The sequence below is a fragment of the Triticum dicoccoides genome, chromosome 3B, assembly GCF_002162155.2.
Source record: "Triticum dicoccoides isolate Atlit2015 ecotype Zavitan chromosome 3B, WEW_v2.0, whole genome shotgun sequence".
Lineage (NCBI taxonomy): Eukaryota > Viridiplantae > Streptophyta > Magnoliopsida > Poales > Poaceae > Triticum > Triticum dicoccoides.
The window spans coordinates 90,739,556-90,750,081 of NC_041385.1; the positions used below are offsets into that span (position 1 = coordinate 90,739,556).

Sequence of the window (10,526 nt, forward strand, 5' to 3'; positions counted from 1 at the left end):
GAGTAAAGAGTTAATGCTTCTGAAAGACTGTGTCTCGGTCATCCATTTCTCAAACATCTTGAAGTGCGAGAAATTCAACGGAGGAGATCGAGTCTTGTGGGGAAAAGTGCGCAAACCTCTACAAAGTGTACAAACTAATCATGGTTAGCCGTGTCCCCGGTTATGGACCTCTTGAGTATCTGATTCTTGGATTATCATGTTGATCTCATCACTCTAAATTAATTTTGTTGGGTAATTGATGATGCTTAATTAGGATTGAGTTGGAGGAACCTTCTCAATGTTTAACAACCACCATGATAGTTAAATAAAATTTATTCCTTTGTTGTAGGGAAAAATTGGCTTTATGCAAAATTGTAACCATAGAGCTTTCCACCAACCATATATGCATGTAGTGATAGCATTTATCCGTTCATTACTCTATGTGTTACTTTGCCAGCATATTCCATGTGCTGACCCATTTCAGGCTGCAACATATCATGTTGCAGACTTTTCAGACGACGAGTAAGGTGCCATAGGTCGTTGTCATTCACTCAGCTATGCCGTTGGAGTTGATGGACTCACTTTATCTTCCAAGCCTTCTGATGTTATCATTTTTAGATGGCCTTAAGCCATGTTATTGTAATAAGTTCTCTTTTGAGACATTCGATGTAATAAGTGTGTGATTGCAACTCTGTTATAAATCCTCGAGTATTGTGTGTGTCAGCATTACCGATCCAGGGATGACATTGATGCACAGAGACTGGACTATTTGAGGTCTGGTTGCTACAATCACCCTTTAATGAGAAAGGAAATAATTTGAGAATAAAGTAATAGCGAGTTTTCTCATCATGAGTAAAAAGGGTGGCTATATCATTCAACTTAGTAAGATGTGCCACAACAGTTTCATTTTCATAATCATGGAAAGGGTCAGATTCAACCAAAGTAATCAACTCTGGGTCGACAAAGAATTCATAATCCTTATCATCAATACAGATAGGTGAAGTAGCAAACTTAGGATCACATTTCATTCTAGCATTCAGAGATTTTTCTTTATACTTGTGTAATAATTTCTCTAGATCATCTCTATCCTTACAAGCAAGAATATCTCTAGTTGTCTCCTCATTCATAACATAACCTTCCGGTACCTTAGGCAATTCATATCTAGGAAGGCTAGTTCTAGCAGGTGTTTCAGGAGACTCAGTTTCAAGCTCATCATCAGATTCAACAACATCATGTTGTATTACTCTAGCAATTTGTTATCAAGAAATTCACCAAGTGGCACATCATCATTATCAAGCAAGGTACTAGCATCATCATAAGCATTATCCATAGCAGAAGTAGCATCATCAATAACTTGCGACATATTGGAAGTAATAGCATGTGGTGGTGTTGCAAGTTTACTTATAACAAAAGGTGAATCTAAAGCGGAACTGGATGGCAGTTTCTTACCTCCCCTCGTATTAGAGGGAAAATTAGTATTCTTAGCATCCTTTAGATTCTTCATAATGATAATATGATAATAATCCCAAGTGACTCAACAAATATAGCTATGCTCCCTGGCTACGGCGCCATAAAAAGGTCTTGATAACCCACAAGTATAGGGGATCGCAACAGTTTTCGAGGATAGAGTATTCAACCCAAATTTATAGATTCGACACAAGGGGAGCCAAAGAATATTTGAAGGTATTAGCAGCTGAGTTGTCAATTCAACCACACCTGGAGATTCATTATCCGCAGCAAAGTGATCAGTAGCAAAGTAGTATGATAGTTTTGATAATAGTAGCAGCAGCAACGGTAACGGTAACAGTGATAGCAGTAGTTTTTTAGCAAGTGTAACAGTGATGATAGCAGTAGTAGCTTAGCAAGAACAATATAGGATAAATTCGTAGGCGTTGGATCGGTGACTTGTTGGATGATATTCATCATGAGACAGTTATAACCTAGGGCTATACGACACTAGCTCCAGTTCATCAATATAATGTAGGCATGTATTCCGTAAATAGTCATGCGTGCTTATGAAAAGAACTTGCATGACATCTTTTGTCCTACCCTCCCGTGGCAGCGGGTTCCATATTGGAAACTAAGGGATATTAAGGCCTCCTTTTAATAGAGAACCGGAACAAAGCATTAACACATAGTGAATACATGAACTCCTCAAACTACGGTCATCACCAGGAGTGGTCCCGACTATTGTCACTCCGGGGTTGCCGGATCATAAAACGTAGTAGGTGACTATAACTTGCAAGATCGGATCTAGAACATGGATATAATGGTGATAACATAAACGGTTCAGATCTGAAATCATGGCACCCGGGCCCAAAGTGACAAGCATTAAGCATGGCAAAGTCATAGCAACATCAATCTAAGAACATAGTGGATACTAGGGATCAAGCCCTAACAAAACTAACTCGATTACATGATGAATCTCATCCAACTCCTCACCGACCAGCGAGCCTACGAAGGAATTACTCACTCCCGGTGGGGAGCATCATGGAATTGGCGATGGAGAAGGGTTGGTGATGACGAAGAACGAAGATCGCCCTCTCTGGAGCCCCAAACGGACTCCAGATCTGGCCTCCCGAAGAAGAACAAGAGGTGACGGCGGCTCCGTCTTGTGGATCGTGATAATTCTTTCTCCCCTATTTTTTCTGGAAAAATAGGATTTTATAGCGTCGGTTTCAGGGTCTGCGGGGCCACCAGGTGGGGACAACCCACCTGGGCGTGCCAGGAGAGGGGGGGCTGGTGGGTTGTGCCCACCTGTCCCCACCTGGGCGTGCCAGGAGAGGGGGGGCTGGTGGGTTGTGCCCACCTAGGTGCCCCTCTCTGGTAGATCTTGTCTCCAGAAACTCTTATTTATTATATAAAAATTCCTCGCAAAGTTTCGTTCCATTCCGAAAACTTTTATTTCTGCAAAAAACAACACCATGGTAGTTCTGCTGAAAACAGCGTCAATCTGGGGTTAGTTTCATTCAAATCATGCAAATAAGAGTCCAAAACAAGAGGAAAAGCGTTAGGAAAAGTAGATACGTTAGAGATGTATCAAGCACTACGACGTTATGACCAGAGGAGTAAACTGTGGAGGGGGGTGCACACACGGCTGAGGGAACAATTGATGTGCCATTGGGGTGCCCCACGCCCCCGTATATAAAGGAGGGGAGGAGGAGGAGGCCGGCCTAGAGGGGGCACGCCAAGGGGGGAGTCCTACTAGGACTCCAAGTCCTAGTAGGATTTGCCACCCTCCCTTTTCCTTTCTTCACCGGAGGGAAAAGGAAGGAGAGGGAGAGGGAGAGGAAAGGGGGCCGCGCCCCCTCCTCCTTGTCCTATTCGGACTCCCTAGGAGGGGGCGCGCGCCACTCCCACACGGGCTTCCCTCTCCCTCCCCTAGGCCCATGTAAGCCCAATACTTCCCCGGGGGGTTCCGGTAACCCCTCGGTACTCCGGTAAAATACGCGAACCACTCGAAACCATTCCGATGTCCGAATACTACCTTCTAATATATGAATCTTTACCTCTCGACCATTTCGAGACTCCTCGTCATGTCCGTGATCTCATCCGGGACTCCAAACAAACTTCGGTAACCAAAACACATAACTCATAATACAAATCGTCATCGAACGTTAACCGTGCGGACCCTATGGGTTTGAGAACTATGTAGACATGACTGAGACTCATCTCTAGTCAATAACCAACAGCGGAACCTGGATGCTCATATTGGTTCCTACATATTCTACGAAGATCTTTATCGGTTAAACCGCAATAACAACATACGTTATTCCCTTTGTCATCGGTATGCTACTTGCCCGAGATTCGATCTTCGGTATCATCATACCTAGTTCAATCTCGTTACCGGCAAGTCTCTTTACTCGTTTTGTAATACATCATCCCGCAACTAACTCATTAGTCACATTGCTTGCAAGGCTTATTGTGATGTGCATTACCGAGAGGGCCCAGAGATACCTCTCCGATACTCGGAGTAACAAATCCTAATCTTGATCTATGCCAACCCAACAAACACCTTCGGAGACACTTGTAGAGCATCTTTATAATCACCCAGTCACGTTGTGATGTTTGATAGCACACAAGGTGTTCCTCCGGTATTCGGGAGTTGCATAATCTCATAGTCAGAGGAATATGTATAAGTCATGAAGAAAGCAATAACAATAAAACTTAACGATCATTATGCTAAACTAACGGATGGGTCTTGTCCGTCACATCATTCTCTAATGATGTGATCCCGTGCATCAAATGACAACACATGTCTATGGTCAGGAAACTTAACCATCTTTGATTAACGAGCTAGTCAAGTAGAGGCATACTAGGGACACTCTATTTTGTCTATGTATTCACACATGTACTAAGTTTCTGGTTAATACAATTCTAGCATGAATAATAAACATTCATCATGATATAAGGAAATATAAATAACAACTTTATTATTGCCTTTAGGGCATATTTCCTTCAGTCCCAACAGCTCATAGTGAGAGTAGTCTACATCTTGGCCACGCTCATTCTCGATGATCATGTTGTGCATGATCACACAAGGGTGTGTGATGTACCAAAGCATATTTTGATCCCAAAATCTAGCCGGTCCTCTCACAAAAGCAAATTGGGCTTGCAAAATCCCAAAAACTCTCTCCACATTTTTTCTAGCCGTCGCCTAAGTATTGTGAAAATCAAGATTTTTCTTACCTTTCGGTTTTTTCAACGACTTCACAAATGTTTGCCACTTTGTGTAGATGTCATCCGCAAGATAATAGCCATAGTTGTATATACAGTCATTTGCTACAAACTGCACCGGTGGCAGTTCACCATTTGCAATCTTATTCATCAGTGTTGACCGGTTGACAACGTTGATGTCATTCAAATATCCATGCGTTCCAAAAAAAGCATACCAAATCCAAGTCTCTTGATCGGTAGTGGAACCCTTTTTTTGGCCGTGGAATTGCCCATGCCATGCCTTAGGACAATTCTGCCAACTCCAATGCATGCAATCTATTGAGCCAAGCATACCCGGGAAGCTGCGAGCTGTGTTCATCTTCAATAGCCTTGCGGCGTCTTCAGCATTGGGAGATCTCAAATACTCCTGGCCAAACACTTCCACAATTTCGATTGCGAAGCGCTATTCGTCAAAGGACTGCCGCGCGCGACGGGTGGCGGTGACCAAAAGGAGGCGGAGGAAACCGCGGCGGCGCGTGGATAGGCCGGGGAAGTGCCAAAACGGTCGCCGGAAGAAATGGAGTGGTGCTGGCGGCGGCGGCGCCAGCGGCTGGATTGGGTAGGTGGAGTTGCGAGCGCCCGGAGCGGTTGCGCGCGTAAAAAGCACTAATTTTTCAACGCGGCCCTTATATAGCGCGGCTATTGAAGATGCTCTTAAGCACAAAAAACTACAGGAAACGAAAGTCCTGCATCTCATCATCCTCATCTCTCTCCGCAGAACTCCCCTGAACCTGAGCCAGATTGATCCATTTTTTCTTCTTCTTTTTGGGCGCGGGATACCCTTGTCCCAGCCTTTGTAATGTGACGTGTATTTCTTTCTTTCTCCTGCTTAACTGCCAGTTTCTAAAAAATACGTTGTTGATGGTTGTCAATGGCAAAGTCGGAGTTGCTTGCTTTGCTTCAGGAGAAGTGACCATGATGATGCTTGTGTTGCCTCGGCCACGCTTCTCTTGGTTTATTCGAAGCAGAGGAATTTCGAAGCAAAGTGCATTACAACCCAAAGTCAAAACTCCCACAAGTAGCATTCGGGCTGGACAATTACTTCAAAGTCACTTCACATAATGGGGGAAATATCTGCACATTTTGCTGAAAACCGAAACAAGCCTGGGAATATGTCACTGGTGTTCATGTTGGTCGATTTGTTAGGGATTAACATACCTTCACATAAACTATGAAGGGACTACAGATTATTTCTCAGCGGCTCAGGTACTTCATGCTTCAGCTACTGCCAGAAAAAACACGGCACCCAGAGCTAGAGTAGTTCCCAGTACGCCTTACCTTGTGGAACTGATCCAAACTCTTCAACTCAGCCAGGGTTCAGAGAGTTCACCAATCTGCCGTAACTGTCAGCCTGTCATAATCTCAAGAGTCTGTATATAACAATAGTCTATATATACTCATTTCTATTTATGTAAATCGTAGTAGGGTCAGATTTCTTATAGCCTATACAGGGGATAATATGCACAATCGGGAACAAACGCACTCATGCACTCTCCACCTTCAGCTGGGAAGGGGGGCGTTGGGATCCGTTCAGCACCTCATCGGGCCGCTCTGCTTGCGAAACACGGACAAACACAACACACACACACACTCACACCTATAACATCTGCTTTCTTATCTGCACAGCGCAAAGCAAGCGAGGTTCCCTGCTTGCTGTTTGCGGCCTAGAAAAGCTGGAAAAAGAGGCTTGTCGAACCGTCGCCGAATGACCGGAGGTCTGCTGGCTTCACCAGTGCCCTGCACAGTGGGCAGGTGCGCTCCCTCTCAAACCTGCCATCATCAAAATAAAAAACATTAGGGAAACGCCACAAGATACTCTGAATGTTGAGATCATGAAACAAAAACTGTAACTAGAAGGGAGTGGAAGGAATGCCTGTGCATTACCATTCAGAGACACAATCTTCGCAGAAGACATGTTTACAGCGCAAAAGAATGGGGACATGCATCTTCTCTTGGCATATAGCACACATATCTCCAGCGGCAGCAACCTGAGTGCACACACACCGCATCGGAAGTCAAGTACATGAAAGGTGCATGCCAAAAGTTCTAGTACTACAACACATATTTCACATGTCATCGTTACTTATAAACATTCAGTAACAAGTGGCAGCCAACAACTTCTTCGTGTATAAAGCATACAAAATTACAAATTACCTGCTCACTCGTTGCATATGAACCATAATGGAAGTCTTCATGGGACAACGCTCTCAGAGATGTAAAAAATGATTGAATCTGCCAAGCAAAAATGGCAAGTGTCAGAAGGCATCCCCTCAGTATCACTGCTGAAATTGTATAATGGAAGGTATATCACCTTTTCCACGACAGATGTCAGCTTGAAAGTAAGATACAGTCCAGTGGTTAGAGAGGAAAATAGGCTCCCATACTCCTTGTTCAGGAAAAAACGGTACCATACAGGGGCAGGCAATAAGGCACGGTACAGAAGTAGAAAGTATTCCACGAGTGTTAACATTTGCCCCTAAACAAAAAGGCAAAAATCGGTTATAGCTCCCTGATTATACAGAAACAATAGCACTGCACCTGGAGCTATCAGGAGAAACACCAAGATACATCACAGGAATCTAGGATTACAAATGTAGGATGATGCATTACCTGCCTACGATAGCTACGGCCCTTGGTGTTCCTGTAGTACATTAGCAGTAAGCACTTCATGATCATAGCAGTTTGGCGCACCATTGTATCTGAACAAATTTTAGAAGAGAACTGACACGATTACAAACTTCACGAAGAAAGTATCAGCTCTAGACAGTATGGTTAATTTAGTCTATATTATCCACTGAAGATAGTTGTTCATGTTTGAAGTATAGCGATGCATCACCACTTATACATTGAAAACAGCCTACTTTATTTGTACATATCCACATGAAACAAATCTGATGAACTTTTGAGCCATTTAACACAATTAAAATTTAAAAGGACTCTAGTACCAGCAATTAAACATTTCCAGGCAGTATGACGTCCACAGAATGAATTTAGAAGCAATGCAAGTGGCAAAAACTAAATATGTTCAACCATCATAGGTGAAAATAACATACCATTCACCAGGATTACGAATATTGCATGCCAAAATGGTGGTATCTCTTTTGGAGGAAGCATGACCAGAGGTCTGATAAGATCACCATTCTTGTAACACCAGTACACTCCAGATACATGAACGACAAATAATATTGTAATTCCCACAAGAATTAACATTTTTCTCTCCCCCTGCATCAAGCAGAAGAAAAGAAGCAAAGTTAGCCAGATGGTAAAAGGATCATAGATAAACACTTAAGCACAAATGATACCAACAGTAAGCATCCTCATACAAGGTACATACATAGCTACTCCCTCCGGTCCTTTTTTACTCCGCGTATTAGAGTTGGGTCAAGTCAAACTTTGCAAAGTTTGACCAAATATATATTAAAAAATATCAACATCTACCATACCGAATATACATTCCATGAAACTACATTTCATAATGAATCTAACAATATTGATATGGCATTGTAAATGTTTATACTTTTTTCTATAAGTTTGTTCAAAGTAGAGATGCTTTGACTTCAGACAAAACTTATATGCAGACTAAAAAGGACCGGAGGGAGTAATAGGTTTTCGTGACTTCTAAAGATGAAGATAAAGGCAGGGGCATGAAAGATGCTTACAAGCTACAACTACCTATACAAATAGAACTCTCTCGCAATTCCAGGAACCAATTAATAGCTGCAGTAATGATCAAACTAAGGGACCGCATGTAACCATTTCCATTTGGTATTTCTTTGGTGTAGGGTAAGGGCATAAACCAACAAAGACATTCAATTAATTTACCTTACAGTCAACAGGACAACACAACTCATGCAAAGAAGAACATGACATACATAGGCATGTAAAGGTAATGCGTGAATACAGAAAATTCATGAAAATGCTCGACTCAATCTGGCTTATGGATGGTTGTGATGGATTTCATAGTGCTGGCTGCCCAGCTTTTGGTGTGTTTTTAACTTCCTGAACTCAAAGGTGGATGGCATGGTGTGATCGGCTTTTGCCCTGTTAATATATAAAGCACTCAACGCAACACTAATGTTACCATGTAAGCACGTAAAAAAAAATCACCATCACATTTGTTCAAAGATTTGCTGAACTGAAACATAGATCAATATACCACACCAAGCAACATGATTGCATACAATGAATTGGACTTATTTCATTAATCGTTACTCTTTAGTCTTTAGTTTTGACAGTAAGCTACGGGTAAACTACTACACCAGAGCCAAAAATAAAAAATCAATAGAACGGGCACAACCTACCTTGAGAGCAGTCTGCTTGCGCAGGATGTCATTGGACTTGAACATCACGGCAGCAATCCAGATGGTGACAAAGAAACCTGCATGAAGCAAACCAGATCAGTCCACGGTTTCTTCTCACTGATCCCCACGCTCCCAAATAAACAAATGCAATCATAAGTCCCACCCACGTTTGTTCACAGGATAAACGAATGCGGCCATATACAGACGACAACATAGTATCAATTTGCACGGGTGGATCATGAACGAAAGATAAGCAGAGTGGGCGGGGAACGACCTTGCAGGTGCTGTCTGATGAAGACGACGAGCAGCAGCAGGGTGAAGGGCAGTATCTGCTCCACCCACCTGGCCACCTGCTGTATGTCGTACCTCTGGTAGGAGGAGGAGGTGTCGGCGCCGGCCGCGGCCGCCGGCGCGGGCGCGGAAGGGTGCGCCCCCCTCGCGGCGTCTCCCTCCGCACCCTCCTCCTGCACGTCGTCGGCCCCGTCGGTCGGCGCCGACCCCACGATCCGGATCGACACCTCGCCGCCCCCGGCGGGCGGGAGGTGCGGGCCGGGGTCGGCGCGGAGGACGCCCGAGTACTCGAGCAGCGCGGAGAGCGGCGCCTGGATGAAGCTGGAGGCGGAGAAATGCACGCCGTAGCGCCTGGACGGCACGGCCGCGGCCGCGGGGGCCTGGGCCTGCGGCTGCGTCTGGGGCCGCGGCGACGCCGGGGGCGTGGTGGGCGTCGGCGGCGCGTCCATCATCGGGGCGCCGGGGCGGGGCGGCAGCTTCCAGAGGCGCCTGCGGCGGTGGCGGGGGAGCGCGGGCGGGTCCGCGGCGTCGCAGGGCTGGGGCGGGGGAGCGGGGGGCGCGCGGAGGCAGGCGGCGAGGCGGAGGCGGAGGCGGCGGAGGGGGCTCGCCGTCGCCGTCGCCGTGGTGGCGTCGGGTTGGTCGGTTGTCGCGGTCGCGGTCGCGGCGCGGCGCGAGGAGTTCCTGGAGGCTTTTGGTTTTGGGATATTTTCTCTGACCCGTACGCCACGCCTGCCCGCCTTTCCGATCCTTCTCCCTCCCTCGGGCTCGGGCGCGGGTTGGGTTATGTTTGGGCGAGGCAAGGGTGACGTGGTCGCGGCGGGATGGGGATACGCCGTCTGCCTCTGCGTCGATCGTGTCCGGCCTCTTTGGTTGGTTGCGGGTTGCTTCAATTGATTAATCATCATCGTCTGTCTGGTTCCGACTTTGTATTAGGACCTGATTAATTGCATAATCTGTCGGCGTCGCCGCTACTAAAAGGATTGGTTCTCAGCTAAACAAAAGAAGGTCTGGCTCTGCGAGTCTTTTTCTTGCCCGTACTGCTGGATCAGATCGGGCATTGAGCACAAAAACAAAACAAAAAACATTGCCTTAATATAGTACTCCCTCCGTCCGGAAATACTTGGATCAGATCAGTCTCCAACACCGGCAGACGGGTAGTAGCATCACCATGCCGGTTCCAGCACGCTTGGTTCTCGGTTGTGGCACCCGCGATGTCGTAGTCGCAGAAGCATGTGATGC

At 45.6% G+C, this 10,526-nt stretch overlaps 1 protein-coding gene across 1 annotated transcript; it reads right to left on the bottom strand.

The window, feature by feature from the left end:
* Positions 1-6,070: 6,070 nt before the first annotated feature.
* Positions 6,071-10,103, bottom strand: LOC119274945 (RING finger and transmembrane domain-containing protein 2-like). The gene is made up of 8 exons (XM_037555704.1): positions 9,271-10,103; positions 8,997-9,073; positions 7,749-7,917; positions 7,306-7,394; positions 7,007-7,171; positions 6,850-6,927; positions 6,580-6,683; positions 6,071-6,465 (listed from the first exon to the last, which is right to left on the bottom strand). Exons 1-8 carry the CDS (start codon positions 9,737-9,739, stop codon positions 6,360-6,362), a joined length of 1,257 nt encoding a protein of 418 aa, XP_037411601.1. The 5' UTR covers positions 9,740-10,103; the 3' UTR covers positions 6,071-6,359.
* Between the last annotated feature and the right edge of the window lie 423 nt (positions 10,104-10,526).